Source organism: Rhinolophus ferrumequinum, chromosome 25 (assembly GCF_004115265.2).
Source record: "Rhinolophus ferrumequinum isolate MPI-CBG mRhiFer1 chromosome 25, mRhiFer1_v1.p, whole genome shotgun sequence".
Classification (NCBI taxonomy): domain Eukaryota; kingdom Metazoa; phylum Chordata; class Mammalia; order Chiroptera; family Rhinolophidae; genus Rhinolophus; species Rhinolophus ferrumequinum.
In genome coordinates, this window is record NC_046308.1 from 23,507,360 (window position 1) to 23,529,432 (window position 22,073).

Here is a 22,073-nt window from a genome sequence, read left to right on the forward strand (position 1 = left end):
GCCTCCCAGTGGGCCCTGGACTCACAGGGCGTGGGGCACAGTGACGAGTTCACGACAAACACGGGAATAATAAATTTATTATAAGAATCACAGATGACATGGTAGTGCATATACAAAAGGGGGAACCTCTCGTCACCAGAGGGCCGGCTGATGCCGTCAGGGAGCCCTCACTCTGGAGTGGCTCTGAGGACGTCAGGTCCCACGTATGGCACCTGACCCATGAGTAGGCCCAACTAGTGTGCCCTGTGCCAGGGACAGGGTCCCCCCAACACCTCTGCTCCCTGCTGCCCCCAGGGCTTAATGGGAGAATGCTGTGAGGTTTGAGGTCCAGCTGATGGTGGGGACTTGCAGCCACCCATAGGCCAGACTTTCCTCTGAGATGCAGCTGGTGCCCCATATGCCAACAGTGTCACGGTCTGAACCCAGCTGTGATCAGAGAATTCTGTGTGTTTTAAGGGTTTCCGATGTTCTCCACGATTCCCTACAGAAACGGGGAGAGTGCTTTCTGGCACACGAACAAGGGGCTCTCATGGGGCCTGACTTCTCCCCCACCTGCTAAGGAAGGACACGGGCCCTACAGAGGCCACCGGGACAGCGGCCTGAGGAGTGTAGGTCCAGGGGCACATCCACCTCCCTGGAGGAACTCCCGTGCTCACCGCCGAAATAGCCAGCTCTGTAGTCACCTGTCCCAGTCCGGAACAAGTGTGGGAAAATGTCTGGTAGGTCCCCAAGGCAGAAGATAAAAGCAGAGAAGCTAACCTAAGCCCAGCTCTCTAAGAGAGCCGACACCTAGAAAGGTCCAACACAAGGCGAGGCTTGCGTCCTCTACGGCCCCGACAAGGCAGCCGCTGAGCCCGTGGTCCCGAGAAGCTGCAGAGGTGAAGCTAGGCGGCCGACAGGCAGGCTTGGTGGATGCTCTGCGCCCAGGTGTTGAGTAGGGCCGTAACCGAGTGCTTGTCGGGGAGCTGCAGCAGCCTCGAGGTCATGCATCGGTGCACCGACTGCAGGAAGGGGTTGGCGTCTGCAACAGAGCAGTGGGCCTTGAGCACTGTGCCTGGACCTCGGCCCATACAAGCCACTCTGGGCGGTGGGGGGGGGGGTGAAGGGGGTGCAGCAACTGCCCTCTCAGGCCCAGGGCTGGCGTCTGGGGCACTTCACCTAGCCTCGGCCACCTGGGATGCCACCTCCCACACACCGCTGGTGGCCAGCAGGCTCTCCTGGGCCCACATATCAGAGAACTAGAACGTAAATGGACCCGGCCCAGGGCTTTCCCTCAGGGATAGCCTAAGGTCCCAGTCCTATCCTCCATGAGCCAGGCTGGAGCTTCAGGGGGACTGTCCCCATCAGTGAAGCTCTCTGGGCCTGTCTTGGAGCCATGTCACCCAGATGGGTCCCCATGAGCCCAAGCTCCTGTGACCCCATGTCAGCCTTGCAGAGTCCACAGGGGCCACAGAAACGGCTGGGTCTGCTCACTCATCACTGCCTACGGCTGCCCTGGAGCTGCAGGGCAGACAAAGGGACACAATGGGGGCTGAGACACTTGTTTTTGTAGTGATTTCTGGGCAACCCGCTCTTGTCCACAAAGGGGGAGCCAGAGGAGGAGACGGAGGGGCCTCAGCTCGACGGGGGCACATGGAAGAAACCCTGGTTGCCCAGAGCTGACCCCTGTCTGCCCTGGGTCCCCAGGCAGCAGCCGTGAGGCTTTCCCACAGCTGTCCTCTCGGCTCACCCACCGTACTGCCACTGCCGGTCAATCCACAGTGGGCTCTGGGCAGGGTAGTCAGCGGGCACACTGAGCTCCAGCGGTGGCACGCTAGGGAGATCCTTGTCATCTGCAACACAAGAGGCTGCACCTGTGACCCCACAGCCCCGCTCTGAAAACCCCAGGAGATTCTGGTGAGCCTGCAAAGCCCGGAGGTTGCTCGGACTCGGGTGTCCACATCTCCAGGGCCTCAGGCAAGGAGGGCCACAGCTGGACGGGAGGCAGGGGCTTCCCTGGCACACAGGGCAGAGGTGAGAGGCCGTGGGCTCCTGGCCCGGCTCTGGGTACATGTCCTGGGCCAGGTGTGTGAAGGTGGAGGAGGACAACGTGGGCAGGCTTCTGAGGGCAAAAGGACTGCGGGTGCGCTCGTCTGTGGGAGGCCGAGCGCACATCAGACTGGAGGGCACAGTCCTGGGCTGGGCTGGTTCTGCGGCGTGGCCAGGAAGCTTCGTGCCCCCGACCCCCCGACGGGCCCAGGCAGGGCACTGGGGTTGCAGTGTGGAGCTCACCCGCGCAAGCCCAGTCACCCCCGGGTACTCACCCAGCTTGCATATCAGGTGGACAGTGCCGTTGTTACTGCAGTGGGAAGGGTCCAAGTTCACCAGGAACTTGGGGTCTAATCTGGCCACCTCCCCCTGCAGCACATTGGGGATACTCTGCCGCTCATCCTCTTCAAACTTGCGCTTCCGGGTACATATCACTGGTGCCCTGCAGGAGGCGGCCGTGGTAACCACACTGGCTGGGCTGTGGCCCGTGGCCCACCCCCCCCCCCACGAGGCTGTACATACGTGATGGGTGGGCCATGGATGGCTGTCATGGCGGGCACGAATGTTCGGTACAGGGAATGGTTGAAGACAGGCGAGCGGATGTTGGCTAGGACGGCATCCAGGAGCGGCTGACACAGGTACTGCTGTTTCGTTGGCGGTACTGGGGGTGGTGGGGGCGTGGGCTGAGAAAGAATGGGTGGGGTCAGTAGCCCAGTCTTGGGGAGGCTCCCTAGACCCCAAGGCCGTCATCCTCACAGCCAGACTTCCCGAGGCTTCCCCACCCCCTGCAGATAAAGATGGACAATCCTGGACACATTCTCCCCAAGGTCCCTCTGCCTGGGGCCTGGCCTGGCTGGGCAGGTGGAGGCAGGATGGCGGAGGCAGCTTGCAGGAACATCTACAAGCCTGGGGGAAACACCCACAGGCCAGAGCCAGAGGGTGATTTCTTTCACATCCCCAGCACCCACAGCAGACCGACCTGGAAGAAGCCTCTGGGCAAGGCCCCAGGCTGAGCAGTAAGGCGCTCTGCCCACTCTGGCCGTGAAGGCTGCTCCCAGCCCGTGGGTTGGAGTCACAGTCCAATGCACCCTGACCTTCCTAGAGATGCCTGCAGCCCTCCAAACACCGCCAGGCCACAGCGCCCTACTCACCACCGCCATGTCATTCTTGAGTTTCTCCAGGGCAATCTCACACTTCTGCAGAGTTTTCAGGGGGCACCTGTGGGGAGAGGCCACATGGCTGACCCTCCATGCTAGAGGACAGGGGAACCAGCAGTTCTCATGTGCTGATCCCAACCAGTATCCATCTGGCCTCCCCTGGAAAGAGCCAGCCCCCAGGCCTTGGCCACTGGAACCTTCCACAGGAACCCCAGCCAGCTATTCCCAGACCCAGAGTCTAAGGCAAGGTGGTCCCATCCCCAGGAGCTGCCCAGTCCTGGTCGGCAGAACCAGGCGTCTGCGTACTGGGTCAAGGGGAGGGACAGAGGCCAAGCCCTGCCCACCCTGGCCCTATAACCTCAACGAAGGGTCAACCTAAGAAGGCCCATTCCACAGCATCTAGCACTCTTTCCAGATAAGGGAAACAGGGAAGACATTCTAGAAAGAGAGCACAGCTTGAGCCAGGGAAAGTAACCCAAGGCCAGTCCATATGCACAGTGCTGTGGCACTGGCCAAACTCTGGCGCTGACAGCAGCCTTAGGGCCGGGGAAGGGGCATGTGTGCCGTGCCGAGAACCTGGTGCTCCAACGCTTCTCAAGGCACCGTCTTGTTTCATTTTCGCAATTAACTCAGGAGAGCCGCAGCTGCCCCTCTGCAGACGGGGTAACTGAGACCAGTTGCTTGCTCAAGGCCAACAGAAAGCCAGAGGCAGGGCTGAAGGTCAGACTGAGGCCTATGTCAGCCAGCTGCACTCGTGAGGGCCACTGCAGGCTCAGACCTGGCCAAAGGCCCAATGAGACTCGGCTGACAGCCACAGGGTGGAGGCGTGAGGGCCCCAGCAGCAGCCCAGAGCAGGGCAGAGGCTGTGTGCTGGCCAAGGCAAGGGGTGGGGGCCTGGAGCCCCAGCAGACACAACTAAGTAGAGTCCCGGAACCCCCTCTCTAAACTTTGCATCGTTACCAAGTGCCCGCCCTAGGCTGGGCCGACCAAGCACCCAGGGTCCCTCTACGAGCTCTGGGCGCAGCACCACGCTTCCCCCAGGGGCCCGAGGACAAAGCTCACCGCTTGGAGGGGTCTGTCAGGATGTCCAGAAGGCTCTTCATCTTACTCAGGTCCTTTTTTCTGTCTGGAACAGAGGAGGGGATGCTAAGACACAGCCTGGGGGTCTGCGGGCCCCCCTGGCCCCCCCGCCCCGCCCTGCCCCTACCTTCATTCTTGTCGATCTTGTTGATCATGCGGCGCAGGGGCTCGATGTACTTGGACAGCTGCTTCAGCTTGTCCAGGTACTGCTGCTCCTCGGCCTGGCTGGAGCCCGCTGGGCTCATGACTGAGCTGGGGTTCACTGTAGGACACAGCCTGGTGAGCGCAGCCCAGCCCACAAGGGCCCTGCTCTCTGCAAACCCTCAAGGTACGGCGCTCGGGCTCTAAGGGGTACAAATTCACTCACCCCCGTCTAAGCCAAGGCCTCGGGAGGAGGAGCGGGTGACCCTCAGCGCCTCAACTCCCTGGGCTACGTGTGGGTGACACAACGGGCTCTGGGCCTCGGGATGTGCCGCCCCAGGCCCTACTTACCAGGGGTGTTTAAAGGTCCCGGGGAGGGGACGCTGAAGTTCTGCGGGGTGCGCGCCGTCACAGGACTCTGGGAGGGCTGTGGTGAGGGGCTGGGCAGGAAGCTACTGGGGGACGGGGCAGGGCCGGAGCTGCAGCAAATGGAAAGGGAGCATGTCTGTGAGTGTGGGCACCAGGCAGGGCCGCGCTGTGAGCAGGCAGGGAGGGGCACCCTGGCCAGGCCTACCTGACGTTGGAGTTGGGCTGCGAGCTGGGCTGGCCGGGCTGCGGGGACGGCTGCGGGGGAGGGGGCATCGACTGCGGGGTCTGCACTTGCTGGCCCGGCGACGGCGAGGACAGCATGGTGAGGCTGCTCTGGCTGACCTGGAAGTGCAGGGGGCTCAGCCTGCGCGCCTTCCTCTCTCGCTCCCAGCCGCCCACGCCTGGGGACCCACCTGTGCACACAGCCCCTTCTCTCTCCAGCCTCACTCCACACCCTTGTCTTTCTTTGACGTCCTGCTTCTCAACTACTGACACCAGCACAAGCCTCACCCCGTGGGCACACACACAGTGACCACAGTGCTGGCAGAAAGACCGGGCTGGGGAGCCCTTGCTCCACGGTGGCGAGACGCATGGAGAACTGGCCTTCTGTGCTGGGACAGACATCCCCACGTGCCTGCTTCACGGGTGTGGGAGCCTGCGGAGCGGGGGTCCGAGGAAGGCTGACGGCCTTGGAGGGCACTGCCTGGCCTCCCCGGGGCTGTGAGCTCTCCTCTGCGGCCCCGCTCTGACGGGCGGGGTCATCTTCCCGCGTGCTTCCACGAGCCCCTTAGCACCTCGGCCACAAGGGTAGACTGTGTCTTGCCTTAATGGGAGCAAAGTGGCCCTTGCGTCAGCCCTCGCCAGCATGCCTGGCTTAGGGCTCCTCCGCCTGGCCCCGCAGGCTCTGCTGAGAGAGGTGAGCGGCTCGGCGTCATTGTCAAAAGCCGGTTCCCTGTCTGCAGAGCCGGGGCTCACCCTGCTCCCTGCGATCCTTACTGAGGACACAGCAGGGTCAGCTGCACCACTGCCCTCACTGGGGACAAGGAACTCCATGGGATGAAGCCACACCGACCAGGAATCAGGGACGAAGACGTGTAAAATAACCATTCTCCACAGGAGAAGCTCAGGAGGGCAGTTCTGGATGGTGAGGACAGCTGTGGGGAGACGGCTGCCTGCCAGCCCTGGGGTCCAGACTCCCCTGGAATGAACCCTGCAGACAGCTGCCTCGCCCAGGGCCCGGTGAGGGTGGCACAAAGGCCCGACCCCTCCCCACACTGGGATCACCCCAAAGGTCCTTCCAGCCTCAGCGCTCCCGAGGCCTGGCGGTGGCTTCTCCCACCGCCTAGTCAACCCCCTGAGGCTGAGCACCCCCTCAGAGGCTGCTTCCTGGAGCCCAGCTCACACCCCCACCTCCTGGACCGTCCGGTTCTACAGTCCGACTCCCAGGGCACGCTGGACACCAATGTCATCTGGGGCCACGGCCTTCCACCTCTCTCCCACACACCCTCTGCATGGCGCTGGGCTGCTGCTTTCCAGTGTTCATGTCAGGGAGGAGCCCAGGAAAACAGGATGCCACCCTCCTCGCCGCTTACTCCACTGGCTGGGCAGGGGCAGGCACAAGGCTCTGCCCTTCCCCCACCCCCGTAATGCCTGGACAAACTCCTGAAGGGAAACGTCCTTCCCCTCCCACCGAGCGTGCAGGACGGAGCGGAGCTGCAGCGGGCAGAGACCACATCAGACACTTCTAACATGGCTGGGTCAGAGAGGCACCAAACCCGACTGGAATGGGCTGTTCCCACCCCTTGTGACCAGGCCCTGAGCCAGGAGTGGAGGAGCTGCAGCGAGCGAGCTCGAGGGAGCAAAACGGCTCCGAGTGTCTCACACTGACATCAGCAAGGGCACGAATGGGCCTGGGGCGGCTTAGTTTGCTGAGCTGAACCAAGTGCAGCAGCTTTCCCCTGTGCAGGACACACCTTCCCCGTACCTGGGTGCACTGAGTCCTGGGGCCTCATGGCCTCCGCACTGGAAACTATGTTCTAGAATCTACTCAACTCCCAGAGCTAGGAAGGTGAACAGCTCGCCTCAGAAAAGTCCACACAGAACCACATCTGGTGCCAAGGAGGCGAAGCAAAGACCCTGGGGCCCCACTCTGGGCCCAGCCAACCAGTAATGCATGGGCACCCTTCCAGTAAAGCCCTGCTCCTCACCTGCCCGCCGTGCCCCTTTCCCTGACCCCAACCTGCTGCCACTCTCTGTCCTGTAAACCTTGCAGCTGCCTCTTGCCTTGCCCTCTTCCTGTTCGCAGGTCAAACCTCCTCACCTGGGTCCCTGACCACCTGGGCCTCACTCCCCACCCCCACCCCCGCCTGCCCCAGAGAGGTGACTTAGCCTCTGTTCAAGCAGCTGTCCCTTCTAGAACGTGTTCAGCTCTTGTCTGTAGCCTAAAGTTGGTGCTTCTCTGAAGGAGTGGCACCTGCTGGCATGAGGCCACTGCAGTGGGAAGGTCACTTCACAGTTCACTTCCCACCTGAACGTCTGAAGCTGTACTTTAAGAGGCACCCTCAGCACTCAGACCACAGGGAAATAGTCTGTCTATCCCCTCTGCTTTTGGGGCCCACGGAGCCACTGAACGCGCACAGCTCGCCCAGGCACGAGACAGAGGGTCTAAGACAGTGAAGAGCAGCCTACCTAGGCTGGGGAGAGGAGGTCGTGCTTCTGCCTCTTCCCCAAGCCCACCTCTCGTGTCCAGCCCTGGGCTCTACCCCACTGACCACTGTGGCCACCACTCACAAGGCTGCTAAGAGCAACCTCTTAGCCTCCAACATCCATTCCAGATCTCTGCATCTGACAGCCCCTCTGGAAAAACGCATAGTTCCCGTTGGCAACAAACATTCCCCCTCACAGGCCTTCAGGACACCTCTCGGGGCATCAGTGCCAGGCAGCCCAGGGCTCCCAGGCCTCACGAATCCCGAGTCACCAACAACACACCTGGGAGGGGAAGCAGCCACCCAAAGGCCCGCGTCAAGAAAGAAGTGGCCTAAAGAAGCAGCTAACGAGACACAAAGCCCTGGTCTTCAGGTTCATGTCGGGTCCGGCCAGCCTCTGGACGGAAGAGAACAAGATGGCTATGCTCCCTCCATTCTGTGACGAGCCCATCAGGGAGAACTGTGCTCCAGCTCTGTCTTTCCCCTCTCTGGCACATTCTGCCACAGGCATGGGTGTGTCTGTCATGCTACTAACAAAGCCACAGGACACGGACGCTGCACCTCCCAGGGAGGGAGCCTGCCAAGGGCCCCAAACGCAGTGACCTGCACATCTTGGACAGGAACTGGGAGCTCAGAAGGAAGTGACTTGCTCATGGTCACATGGCTAGCAGGGGAGTCCAGGTACCTCGCTGCCCTCTGCTTCCTGGGGGAGCAAGGACAAGTGGAACAGGGTCTGCAGGAAGCAGGATGGAAGGCAGGGTGGATGCAGAGAGCATGCAAAGGGGAAGCAACCAGAGGCAGGAAGGTGGAGGGGCCACAGGGCAGTGAGGCTGGTCTGGGGAGCCTCGTGCTTCAAAGAAACCACAGGAGAGGCTAGTGGCACCACGCACTCCAGCCCTCTTGGGACCACCTGCACCTGTCGGAGATCTGTCGAACTGTCCTGAGTACCTGGACCCCTGGACATGATGTGTCCCCAGGAGTCACTCTCCAGAGCAAAGTGGACTATGGGTCCCCACTGTGGTGCTACCTGCCTACACCCACCAAGGGAGCATTGGGACAGAAACCTATGTCGCCTCTGGACTCCCATACTGGACACTGTGTCCTGCATGTGCCCGGCACAGAATCCTGCTTGGTCACTGTCATTCAGGTCTGCGAAGCATCCCAGGCACGGCACAAGATGCAGTCACGGGACACATACCAGGAACAGGGATTGGAAGAGAGGTGGAGACAGGGAGCCCTGTTTCAAGAAGGGCCGATGGAAGAGCTGACTTTCTATTCTGCCTGTTTTCCTGGACCCAGTTTGTTGCCAAAGGAAAGAACAAACCAGACAGGCACTTGCAGAAAGCACTTCCCAATGAGGGTTACGTGCAGATGGCTGGGGGCAGACAGTAGCCACATGACGTGCCAGATGGACATGCCAAGGTCCACAGGAGCCGGCTGCTGAGAGTTCAGGTGGGATCTTTGTTGGGATAGCAGGGGCGACTCCTGGCTACGTTTTAATGACACATTTCTGGAACAAGCTATCTTTTCTCAGAAGGGACTGGATTGGAAAGGCACTGACACAAAAGCAGCTGCACACCAATTCTGGAACCAGCTCTATGGGAACCGAATGCCCACAGCGTGTCTGGCCATGTGTATGGGGTTGGGGGTGGGGGTTGAACTTTGGAAACGGGGCAGGGCAGGGGCTACTATCTGCTAGGGTTATAGATGCATCTCCCCTACAACAGAAAATGAATTTTAAAGTTTTGGCAAATCTGAGGCTTTCACAACAAACCCACTAAAACAGAAAACCTGTAAGATAAGTGAATCTCATCTCCATTTTATTCTCTAAATCTTGCCTGGCCCACGGAATGCACATGACTATTTGTTAAACAAACGAATACACCAAAGAAGAATTCCAAATTTCGTAATGTAATAGAGAAGCAGAAATTCATATCCTTGAAAAAGTGTCATGTACACACAAGTCTATCTACCTAGAAAGGGGGGTGTGGATAATAAGTTCTACACTCTGCACAGTAAACTCTAGAACAGCATGGTCCAACTGAACTTCTCGCCCCCGCGGACTGACTTGTGAGACAATCTGTGCTGTGCAGTATGAGTTACTAGCTTCCCCCTGGGGCTACTAGGCACTTGAAATAGAATTTAATTTCAACTAAATGCAACTTGAGGAACTGGATTTTCAGTTCGATTTAAATTTAATTAATTTAAATGTAAATAGCCATGTATGGCTAATAACTATAGTATTAGACAGCATAGCCCTAGAAAGTCAAACTATTTGCTTAGCTTCTGTTTTATTTTACCATGAAAATGACAGCAGCATTACTATATAAAAATGCTAAAAATTTTAAAAGGTATTTTGTTCCCACCTTCTCCAGAAAATGGAAACGTCAACTATCCAAAATATTAAAATGAAAACAAGCCCAGATATTTTACTCACATCCCCTCAAGAGACACAAGCTGGGTGTGGCCTCATGTAAGCTTGGTTAGGCACTCTGAGAGCCACTGTGAAGGAAGTCACCAAGATTAGTGGCCTCACAAAGGCGCTCAGAGGACCCCGAGCTTCCCGGGGGCCCTGGGTGCCACCCCGTAAATACCTGTGCTGAGGTATGTCCGCCCAAAGGGATGGAGCTTGACGGGACGGCAGACACGGCGGTGGTGGGCGGGAACCGGGCTCTTACTTGCATCCCGCCTTGGGCCAAGGCTGCGGCGATCATCTTGAGGACAGAGGGACAACAGACAAGGTGATCGCAACAAAGAAACGCAGTGCATGGGCAAGTGGAGAGGGGTGTGCAGCCTCCAGGACAAGGAGTGCCCACGGGACTAGGGGCAGCCTGGGAGGGGGTCAAGCCCACAGCACTGAGGCTCATCTATGCATCGGGAATCTACGAGGTGTGATCAAACAAGACGGTGCATGTTTAAATAAAAAAACTGTATTATAGTAAAAAACACATTGCCATTAATCCCCCTCAAAATACCCTCCTTTGCTTCGAACATACTTATCCTATTGTTCTTGCCACTTTCTGAAGCAGTCCTGGAAGTCCCCTTTTGTGAGTGTCTTTAGTTGCGCTGTTGTGACTGCCTCGATGTCCTGAATCATTTTGACTTTGGGGAAGAGCCAGAAGTCGCACGGTGCCAGATCCAGGGAATAAGGTGGATGAGGACACACCGTAATGTTTTTATTTGACAGAAATTGCTGTATACCAGAAGTGATGGGTGACATGGAGCATCACACATGATGGAGGATGATTTACAGCACGTTTTAAAACGCACCTTCTCTCAACCATAGCTCACACCCAACTGACTGCACCGAACAAGTTGAAACTTGTCACACACTGTTACTGAGGTTCGATATGCCGCTTCCCATATTGAAGATCCCTGCCTTTCCATTGGATGGCAGTCGGCAGCAGCCTTCACCATATTTTGTGATCACAACAGAAAGGCTCCATGTCACACATCACTTCTGGTAGACGGCAATTTCTGTCAAATAAAAACATTATAGTGTGTCCTCATCCACCTTATTCACCAGACCTGGTTACCGTGCGACCTCTGACTCTTCCCCAAAGTAAAAATGACCATGGAAGGTAAACGTTTTGAATTGATCAGGACATCGAGGCAGCTATGACAGCGCAACTAAAAACACTCACAAAAGAGGACTTCCAGAACTGCTTCAGAAAGCGGCAAGAATGATGGGACAAGTGTGTTCGAAGTGAGGGGGAGTATTTTGAGGGGGGATTAATGGCAATGTGTCTTTTACTGTAATAATTTCTTTTATTTAAACATTCACTGTAATTTTGTATCACACCTTGTGGAGGAACTACCAAGAATGCTGCCTGCAGAACTTTCTATTCTGATGGCCGCACTTCTTCAACAAACCTCTGATCTGTTGACACACCCACAGAGCCTTCAATGTCAGACCTCAAGATCTGGGGTGGTGTTTCTGGGAGACCAGGCTCCTGGGACAGACTCTGAAAGACTACACTCCACCAAAGCTGGAGACGAGGATAAGTTGGCCATCATTAAGACAGAGGAAGAACCTAGGTAGGCTGGCTCATAGCACCTTTCCTTCCCAGTAGTTCACTGCCCGACGAACACACCTGGAGGGCCTGAACTCAAACCATCCTCCTCTTCCAGGCCTTTGAGTCTCTCCTGGGGAACTGCTTTACAACTAAGATCAAGGGGAGGTGGGCAAGGGAAGCCTGGGATTCCGCCTGAAGCCTTGCACTCGTGAGGACATGGGTCAGGTCTGTCCCTAAGCATACAAGATGACTCCAGAATTCCAGCATATGCTGGGACCACTCTCATCAACATATACTTCTGGAAGCATCAAGGCGGCACTGGTGTGGGTCAAGGCCTGGCTTGCACTGAGACCTCTGGCATCACAAGCATGTCCCACCCACTCTCACACCCACGGGTCACATGCAGCAGGCAATGCAAGCCGGGAGTGTCACAAGCAGTAGCAGATTCCAACCTAAACCTCCCAACAGCTGCAAGAACGGGGCAGCCCTCGGGCAGGGCTGGGGAGCATTAGTTCCTGCAGCCACTCTAACAGAAGGACTAGCTGGGGGTGGGTGGTGAGGAAGCCATTCTGGTGTCTACCAAAACGCGAGCACGGTCCTGAAGAGTCCACCACTCATCAGCCCATCGGACACAAAACGGGACGTTGGTGGGGATGTGAGGACAGGAATCCTTGGGGAAACACATCTCCTCCCCCAAAGGCCCACTTCCCGCACCCAGGGCGGGGCTGAAAGCAACTCTCTCCTGGGTTCAGCAATTAGACTGTGGTCGGGGGTGGGAGTGGGGGGTAACGGTGAACAGTTTCCATTTACAACCAGTGCTGCACAGCACTTGGAGGAGCTCATCTGATCCCAGTGGCCACTCTCAGCAGTGCTCCTTACAGAGAGAGAAAGGCCTGGAAGGAAGTCAGGTGGTATGAGAGAGATGCAAATTTTTTCCAGGAAGAAATAAAAAGAATAAGGAATGAAAAGCTTAAATCTAACTTGCTACAGACTGGTTTCCTCAGAGAACTGAGAACTCCTGGAAGGGAAAGCTCATTTTCTTTTAACCACAAATTCTAATGAAAACACAGCAGTAGTGTTTACTGGATCAGATGAGCCAGGCAGCGAACACTCAGCAAATCATTCTCCCGAGTGGCTACATTTCTCTACCTCCCAACACACATCCACCCAGAAAGGAATGCAAGTTCTATCCCAAAGGCTGTGGGCCTGGCTCCTACAAGAACACCGGGCAGGAGGGCCCGAAAGGGAGAGGGATCCACGGAGGATGGCGCATCAGGGAAGGGTCTTTGATGATAATTCTTTGTAACTTGAGAATTATAGTTAGGTTCCCATACACTAAAAGAATAGAATGTTGGGCCAGCCCGGTGGTTCAGGTGGCTGGAGTGCTGTGCTCCTAATGCCGAGGTCACCGGTTCGATTCCCACATGGGCCAGTGAGCTGCGCCCTCTACAGCTAAGATTGTGAACAACAGCTCTCCCTGGAGCTGAGCTGCCCTGGCTGCCATGGGCTACCATGTACCACCATGAGTGGTGGGCTGCCGTGTGGTGGCCGGTGTGAGCAGCCGGCAGCTGGATGACCAGCGACAGACTGCCTCAGCTGAGGGGAGCGCAAGGCACATAACACGAGCATGGACCAGGGAGCTGTGTCCTACACAACCAGACTGAGAAACAACAGCTTGAATTGGAGTATGGGGGGGAGGCAGAAGAAAGGGGGGAAAATGACTATATGTACTATAAAGCTATGGTAGTCAAACAGCATGGTATTATAAATACATAGATCAACAGTAAAGACATAGATCAATAGAATAGAGAATTCAGGAACAGAGCCACCATGTACAGTTAATTAATTTTCAACAAAAGTGATTTAAAAAAAAAAAAGATAGCCTTTAAAAAAAAAAAGGAATAGAATGGTAAAAGACAAAAGCATAGGGACTGTTTGGATATGGCGACAGATTCAGTTCCAATTTTACCTGCAGTCACAGATATAATAAAATTTAGGGGAGAAAGAGAAGTTGGTGCAGCTATCCTACTGCGCCCTAGTAAATCCTACTGAGGTGACAGTGATGTCAGCTCTCTCATCTGCATGAGTAACGTCAAACTTGAGAGCCAGACACATCCAGAACACGGCACACCAATTTTCCTGGAATACCACAACCACAAACTCAGCCCCTGGGTGAGAGCCCGGTGGCCACCCATCAGGCCACAGCACTGCCGGGCATTTGACAAGGCAACTCTTTTCTACTCTGAGGGGGTAAGACTTGAGAGACCAGGCACAGAGGGCTGCCAGCTCAGGCCTGCCAATCCTTTCACAGAACCAGCGCCTGCTCCCACTGTGTCCTAATGTCAAATGCATGGGTACCACACAGGAACCCTACCCTGCATCTTTAAACTCCTGGCAGTTGCCTGGCTGATACCATTTAAGGGCCTCACAGTGAGTGACCCAGTGACTCACTCCTGGGAAGTATCAGGAAATAATCCAAAACCCAGCCATGCATCAGGACACGCATTCCTGGTTAACAGCAAAAAACTGCAAATAACCTCAAAATCCAAGAGCAGGACAGGAATTAAGGACAATGAGATACATTCATAAGAGGATTACTACACATAAAACAATGCTGAGAAATTTTGATTACAGGAGAACATTTTACTTCTACCGTAATACGACTAGGAAAAGAAGCCACACACAAAGTCCTATGTGTATCTTATGATCTCGATCGACTGTGAAAACTGGAGAGAAAAGATGCCAAACTGTTTTTCCCGCTCTGAAATACTTCCCTTATACTTCTCTCACCTTTCCAGCTTCTATAGTCACCACATATTTTTTTAAGTTTTGGGTCAGAGTACCTCTAACTTAGTCTTGTCCACTGCGCCAACTCAGGTTGCAAAGGCAGGCTGTGAATCCAGAGATCCCCAAGGAGGGTCTGTTGCACCCCACGGACCCCACTGCTGCTAGAACAACGCAGCAAGGCCGGCAAATTGGTCTCTGTGAAATGGTACTGCCTGCTGTGAGCCCAGAGACGAACTAGCAGACCAAAGGCAGAGGACCGAGAGGTGCCACATCTAGACGGAGAGGCACAGCACAAACGTGCACTCTGCACGCCTGGGCTTCAAGAACATTCCCTCTGCTGCCAGCAGAAGGAATCCCAGCACAGGCTAGGCCGCGCAGAGTGAGGCCTCTCACCCATCTGCCTGACCACGGGTCTCTGACACACGGGAGGGGGGTGGACATTGCTCCTAAGAACACCTGAAGCGCTCTCCTTGTAAATCCAAGCCCACCCAAAAATACACAAATGGTGGGCCCTTCGTCCTCCCCAGCTACTAGAGTCCCCGCCTGGAAAGAGGGACAGGTCATCCCCTTAACTCTGCCTGCCAGCAGTCCTCGCTCTCCACTGGGAGGCAAAGAAGGTTACAAATCAAAGTGACTCCAGAGGTGACTGAGCCCATGGCTGAGCCCAGGGCCAAGTGCCCACGATGGCTGGACTGGGACATCCAGCAGAAGCAAAGGGTGGAGTAACCGCTGGGAAGAGCTGCACCGTGCATGGGCTCAGTGCAGGGTACTGAGCGCACACAGCTGTGTCCGCTTTTGGAAGAGTGATTAGAACAGGGGAGGGAAGGACACAAAGTGGCAAGGGCAGTGGGCCCATGAAGGTGGCACCACATCCTTCTCTGCATAAGACACCAAGAGGAGGGAGCCGTAGGAAGCCTGAGGACCAGCCCAGGATACACGGTGGTGGCGGCAGAGCTGGACGCCAACCTTACCACAGCCCCCTGCCCGCTACAGGTATGAAGTCCATGGTGTGTCCTGCACGAGACCATGTCTGGGCAAGCTGGTGACATGGGGAAGCCCGGGACCAGGTCACTTGGTGCAGTGACCGTGGAGGCTGCTAGGCTGGCTCAACTGCACCTGAATACCTCAGGCCCCTCCATCGGCACGTTTCTCCTCAGGCCGCTTCTTATGGACTCCAGCAATGTGGCTGGGACAGGAAGGACCCTTTCGAGCCTCCCCCACAGTGAAATGTCGCTGACACTAAAGGAACACACTGCATCCTAGAAATGCTCAACATGCAGCCCTGTACTAGACAGGGAGCCGGCCGCGCTCGCAGGTAATGAGTGGGGAGGAGCGGGCTTGCACCGGGGGCACAGCAACTAGCACATCTGTTCTGTCTCAAGCCAACAGTCTCTTCTGAGCCCAGACTATCAGCATTCCCACCTCCGGGTGCAGACAGCAAGAAGTGAGGCCCCAGAATGGACATCTCCCCACCTCCGCACTGGCGAGGGGGCCATGTGGAGAAGTCACAGGGCCAAATCTCCCACCCCGACACCAGCGAGGATCTGGCTGCTATTAGGAAAGGCAGGGCAAGGCCTCCTCCATCCCAGCGACATCCAGTACACAGAGGGTGGGAGCAGAGGGCCTCAACCGCACTTCCCAGCAAGGGGCTGAGCACCAGAAGCCGGCCCGGCAGGAGCCCGCAGCACAAGCCTGCGCTGTCTGCTGGAGCCAGATGCCGCCGCTGGTCTCATGCTCTTCCCAGGTGCTAGAGAGCTACTGTCCATCCCCCGCCAGCCCTATACCTAGAGCTGAGCCTGTGACGCTCCCTTCTTTAATATGTGGTCTCAGAAAAAGGAAAGAAGAAAGATGAAGGACATTAGAGGACAGGTGGGAAGGACACATGCACTGCGCAGCTGGGAGACCAGATACGACAGAGCAGAGCTGGCCACCCCAGGGCCACCCCAGGGAGCCCTTGTCTCACAGAGTGCCGGCCAGGGAAAAGCCCTGTGCTTCACCAGCCCGGCCCCTGACCCAACCATTACCCTCACCACAGAACGCCACAAATCCAGCTCCATGCAGCACAGGTGGACACACACCTGCTGGTGACTACAGACGCCCTCAGCTCCAGTGGCCCTTACCTGGACTCCGGAACCCACTATCTGGGGGCCCTGAGCTGTCGGCACCGTGGTCTGCTGCTGCACCTGGGGCTGCACCTGGGACTGCACCTGCGGCTGCTGCACCACCATTGGAGCTCGGACCTGAGGGAGGAAGGAAGAACGCAATTTGGAGCCACCCAGGGAAGACGGCAGCGCACCCATTATTTCTGTGCGAGCTTTGAATATTGAAGTTTTTCATGCGAGGGGGATGGTCCCGTTATACTTCACTGGCTATGATGTCACCTTAGTGGTTGTCCCTTGTCCTATAGCTCATCAGAAATGTCCCACATCAGTCTGGCTCTGAGTTGGCACAGACAAGCCCCACCTCCCCAACTCTGGCGAGAAGTGTAGCCTTCCCGCTGGGATGTCACCATATAGCCATCACCACCAGCTATTGCTACAAGCAAAGATATGGCTCCAAAGGCCGAGTGCACAGGCCAGCCTGCTCAATCTCTGGGCCGAGCACGCTGATAGTGGGCGGCTGGCTCCAGGTGACAGGTGTGCGCATACCTGCTCCACACAACCGTCCTCAAGCAGCCTGCCCCTGTGGGCCTCCTGTTCACCTGCCACTCAGTACAGGTGTGGCCTGTCCCTTCTCCACTCAGTGAATCGCAAATAGAAAAGGCCACGAAAACCAAGGAAGGGAGCCAAAGAATTAAAATGGCCCCTTGATGCGGCTACCCGACGTAGTGACAATACTGTCCTCTGTGTAAATGCCGCTGACTGATTTGCTTTGTGTAGAGATGCATGAGACTGAAAGTAACATTTTATATTAACAATCCTCAGAAATATGGTAACGACAGGGGTCTTTGCTCAGAACAGAACTCTGAGCAGCTAGCAAATACCGCGGACGCTCAACGGAGGCGGCACGTCCTCCCTCTCAGTGAGAATATGCACGCTGACGTCTAATCATCCACAGTCTTGCTGCTTGAAAGACAAACTGCTACCCCAGCAGCAGGGGTGCCCCCGTGCAGGGTGCAGCAGCTCCTGGAATGTACTCCCTTGCTTAGCTGGATGTGGAGGCCTGCATGGGTCCCAATGCTTAAAGAGAGAACATGCCATCTACAGCCGAGGAGCCAGAGAAATTGCTGATGGCCACCAGCTAGCTGCATGTGACATCAGGGGACAACAGAGGCCCAGCACAAGGCGTGGATACTCACAAGTTTCAGGTGTGTTTGGGCATATAGCATCTGTCCAGGGAGGGCTGGAGCCTGCGATACCAAAGGCTGGGTCTGCGACTGTGGCGGGAGCTGTGATGGTTGGTTCTGAGCAACTTGTGGCGGCTGGGGCTGGGGCTGAGGCTGGTGGTGCTGTGGGTGATGCATCTGCTGCAGCTGCTGGGGCAGTGCCTGGGAGGGTGGAGGCTGTGGCTGCTGCATTGGTGGCTGCTGGATGGGCGCCTGGGCCTGCAAAGCCTGCTGCTGCTGTTGCTGCTGCAGATGCAGCTGTGCAATCCGCTGTAGCTGTTGCTGCTGCTGCTGTATCTAGGGGCAGAACAAGCCACACTCAGTCACCCCACTGGGTCTGGGCCTTATGCCAGCCTTGCCCGCAGGAAGCCTGCCCAGGCTGCTCTCATATGGGTGGAAGGAGCACTTCCTACAGAAGGACACCGAGAACCCACCGAAAGTGTGCCTGCGCCCTGGCCACCAAACACTGGTCCACCCCGAGGCCTGAAAGGATGAAAGAAGGTTCAAGGGAAATACTGGGAGGGCTTAGCAGCCCCACAGAAGCTGGGACAAATGCTCAAGTGACTCGATCTCCAAGGCCTCTCCGGTGATGCCTGCTTGGTCCCTACAATGGTATCCTATGTGAGCCTCAGGAAGATGGCCAATGTGTGTTCAGGAGGAGGAGGAGAAGTGGGACTGAAGGTTCACTGTCAACTCTGAGAGAGGGGACTCCAAGATCCAGGAGGGTGGCCACTGGGAAAAGGAGGCAGCAACCAAGGCCTGGAGGAGGTGGGACAGTGGAGAGGTCTCCTCGGGGAGTCCCTCCCTCAACCAAGAGCAGACCTGATGAGAGATGCTTAACATGTCTGGATGCTGACTATAAACCACAGGAGGAAGCAATCATTTTCTTAGAAGCAGAGCTTCTAATGTGATATTGCCCTTCTCCTGCAGGACACTAGATGGAGGTCGATTAGTGATGCGTCCAGACACCAAACACTCAGAGAAAAAAACAGAAGGCATGCACGCCCTCAAAAGAAACGGGACGGCTCAAGCATTCCCGCATCTTGGAGTGTTCTTCTCACTTCTCGCTTCAGTTAATTCTTACATGGATGGCTTGTACCCAGAAGCCTCCACTGAGCCAGCCCCCAGCACACAACAGGCCTGCAGCCTGACACCCATGCCTGGCAGAGGTCCTCCGCACACGATCACAACACCCTCCTAACAAGCCAGGGCCTACTTCTTCTCTGTGCCCCAGGCTCTGCGGGAAGCCCATGGAGGAGGAAGCTGCGGCACTAGGCGTCAGGAGGACATGCTGCTGGCTCTGGGCCCCTCATGCAGCCTGAGTGCTGGCACGTGTCTGGGGCTCAAGGGCCACAGGAGGGAGGCCAAGTGCAGGAATAAGGGCATCGGGTACCTGTTGCTGGTTTTGATGATGCAATTTAATCAGGTGCTGCTGCTGCTGCTGCTGCTGCTGTTGCTGGAGCTGCTGCTGCTGCTGCTGCTGCACCACTGCCTGGAACTGCTGCTGCATGGCATTCTGCTGCGCCTGGAACTGCTGCTGCTGTTGCTGCAGCGCCACCTGCTGCTGCTGGAACTGTTGCTGCTGCTGCTGCTGTTGCTGCTGCTGTTGCTGCTGCTGCTGCTGCTGTTGCTGCTGCAGCGCCACCTGCTGGAGCTGCAGCTGGGCTGGAGACCAGACCCAGGAGTCAGGCCCAGCTGCACAGCAAGGGAAGCAGTAAGCAAAGGCCCAGCGCCCAGTGCTGGGCAGATAGGGAGGCTGGTAAGACAGCCTGCTGCCCCGCCGGCCTCTGGAGCTGAACGAGGTGATGGGAGCAGCATTTGTGTTGACTATAGAACTTACTGTTATGCATTACTCTACAATAATGAGAAAAGAAAAGGGCTAGGTCTTTTGGATGGCCAAGAGGCCCAGCCTCTTCTGTCGCTATGGATTTGCCTACGCTAGACATTTCAATTCAGCGGAGTCTCGCATATATGGTCTTTCGCTTAGCATAACATTTACACGGTTCTCCCATATTGTAGCATGATCAATATTTCACTTCTTTTTATTGCCAAACAATATTCCACTATATCGCTTTCCCACATTTTGTTCATCCATTCATCAGCTATGGACACTTGGGTTGTTTCCACTTTTTGGCTACCATGAGTCATGCTGATATGAACAACCATTTACAAGCTTTTCTGTGGTGCAGTTTCTTGTGGTAATAAAAATGTGCTAAAATTGATTGTGGTGATGGTTGTACAACTCTGAATATACTAAAAACCAGTGAATATTGCAAATTAAATGAGTGAACTGTATGGTATGTGAATTATAACCTAACAAAGCTGTGATTTTTCATTTTTGAAAAAAGAAATAATAGAGAGATTCTTTGTACACTTTGCCCAGTTTCCACTGATTTTGGTACCACTTTGCAAAATTGTAACATCACAACCAGAATGTGTACTCATTTGTATGGGTGTGAATATTAAATTCTACACACTTTTTCTCATCTGAGTAATTCCGCTTCTACCACAGTCAGGACACTGAGCAGTTCCAACACCACAGGGTCCCGAGCGGCACCAACCCCGTCAGCAACGCTGTGCCTCCACCCCTGGCAACCAATAAGGGGTCTCCATTTCTGAAATGTTGTCATTTCAAAAATGTTACACAAGTGGGACCATACCGTGTGATCAGCTGTCCTCATTTAGCACAACTCCCAGGATCATCCAGGTTGTCATGTACATGCCAACAGCTCTCTCCTTTTTACTGCCAAGTAGTATTCCATGGCACAGCTACCTCAGTGTGTTTAACCCTTCACCCAGACCTAGTTATCCAGAAGGAGAGTTCCTCAGCACCTAGTCTGTCAGTCAAAACTAGGACTTATTTTTCAAAGTTGATTTTATACGCGCATGCTATAAAATTCATTGCGCAACAAAAATGTACAGAGTGAAAAGTAGGTCTCACTTCAATCCCGTACCCCAGCCCACAGCCTCATCCAGTCAGCGTCTGTGCTTCCTATGACTAACCCAGGTCACCTGGAGACTGTCACAGCGTGCCCGGGACTGCCCTTTGAGAGCCATGGCAACACCTCTGACCCAGGCCCTGTTCTTGAAGGGCTCTGGATTAAGACCCGAATTAGCCTTAACCACACAGTGGCATTTGGAGGAAGTGTCAGAAAGGGACAGGACATGCCTGACACCTACTTCAGGTAGACCAGGCAGGCAAGAGGTCAAAGCCCGGGAAGGAGGGTCTCTGATAGAGGCAGCAGCAGGGCATGAAAGTCGAGAACCCACTTCAACCTTCCCCTAGTGTCTGCCACACAGGAGACCAGGTCCCTCAGAAGCTGAAAACAGGATGTGGGTCAAGGTCAGACTGGGGAGGGTGCAGGCAGGATACCAAAGCTTTGCCACTGAACTTCCGACAAATAAAGGCTTAGGAGTGAGACTACAAGATAAATCATGGGAGCATTCTAAACTCATAGTTTAAAACTGTTTTTATTATAAAATGTAAGTTTGTGACAAAAGAAATTCAACCAGTACCCCAGAATATAATGTAAAAAGGAGCCAGGGCCAGCACCTCTGTGCGTTCTTCCATAAGCTGTCTGTGTGTGTCTGGTGCGCTGATAAGACAAAAGAGGACACAGGAGCTCAAGATGAAGAACTGAGTGAAATGCGAGCAGTTAGATGCGGCCAGATGTGAGTAAGGAGAAGAGAATGAAGACTGGAGAAGGAAGGGGATGACGGGGAATGGGTGGTTCCAGCGCAGGAGTGGGAGGGAATGAGGACGCATGCAGCCTCTGAGAAGAGCAAGGGGTTACTTATACAGTAAATACCAAAGAGAACAGGGTGCTTGGGTCAGGCAGCCTGGGTTTGACACCAGCTCTGGGCCATGGCTGCCACATGGGCAAAGCAGAAGCAGTTACACTGTGCTCTTCATAAGGTTACTGTGAGGGACACATGACAAAAAGAGAACAAAAAGCCAGAACCTGTACACGAGTATTCACAGCAGCTTTATCTAGAACCGCCCCAAACTGGAAACTCAAATGTCCTTCAAGGGTGAATGGATAAGTAAACTTGTCAAACCCAGTCCATGGAACACTACTGAGGAATGAACTGCTGATAGAACTTGGAGCATCTCAAGGGCATCATGCTGGTGAAAAAGGCCAACCTCAAAGAGTCAGACATCGTATGATCCCACTGATGAGACCATCCACAAAGTGACACAATGAGAGAGACAGAACAGATCGGCGATCGCCAGGGCTCAGGATTAGAGGCGAGTGATTATGAAGAGATTGTATAATATTGCTTATTGGTCGTGATGGAACAGTTCTGTATGCTGACTGTGGTCCCGGTTACTCACATGATAAAAACCGCACAGAACTACACTTTAAGGGTATGCACAAGAATGCATGTAAAAACTGGTGACGTCTGAATAGTCTACCTGAGTTGACAGTATTGTCCCAATGTTCCTTTCTCAGTTTTGATGACG

The 22,073-nt window shown here is 55.2% G+C and overlaps 1 protein-coding gene across 5 annotated transcripts in view; it reads right to left on the minus strand.

Annotated features, from left to right (window-relative positions):
• Window positions 1-59: 59 nt before the first annotated feature.
• Window positions 60-22,073, minus strand: part of MED15 (mediator complex subunit 15) — a 59,694-nt gene continuing 37,680 nt past the window's right edge. For 2 of the 5 annotated variants that reach the window (XM_033097787.1, XM_033097791.1), the window contains 13 exons: window positions 19,002-19,303; window positions 17,582-17,905; window positions 16,404-16,523; window positions 10,075-10,194; window positions 4,981-5,117; window positions 4,758-4,885; window positions 4,393-4,527; window positions 4,248-4,311; window positions 3,180-3,246; window positions 2,551-2,711; window positions 2,304-2,470; window positions 1,734-1,832; window positions 60-1,021 (listed from right to left, as the gene is read on the minus strand). In XM_033097787.1, the coding sequence (XP_032953678.1) occupies window positions 885-1,021; window positions 1,734-1,832; window positions 2,304-2,470; window positions 2,551-2,711; window positions 3,180-3,246; window positions 4,248-4,311; window positions 4,393-4,527; window positions 4,758-4,885; window positions 4,981-5,117; window positions 10,075-10,194; window positions 16,404-16,523; window positions 17,582-17,905; window positions 19,002-19,303 (1,961 nt within the window). In that variant the 3' untranslated portion in view covers window positions 60-884. The remainder of the gene's footprint in view (window positions 1,022-1,733; window positions 1,833-2,303; window positions 2,471-2,550; window positions 2,712-3,179; window positions 3,247-4,247; window positions 4,312-4,392; window positions 4,528-4,757; window positions 4,886-4,980; window positions 5,118-10,074; window positions 10,195-16,403; window positions 16,524-17,581; window positions 17,906-19,001; window positions 19,304-22,073) is intronic. The other 3 variants (XM_033097788.1, XM_033097789.1, XM_033097790.1) reach the window with 3 other exon arrangements.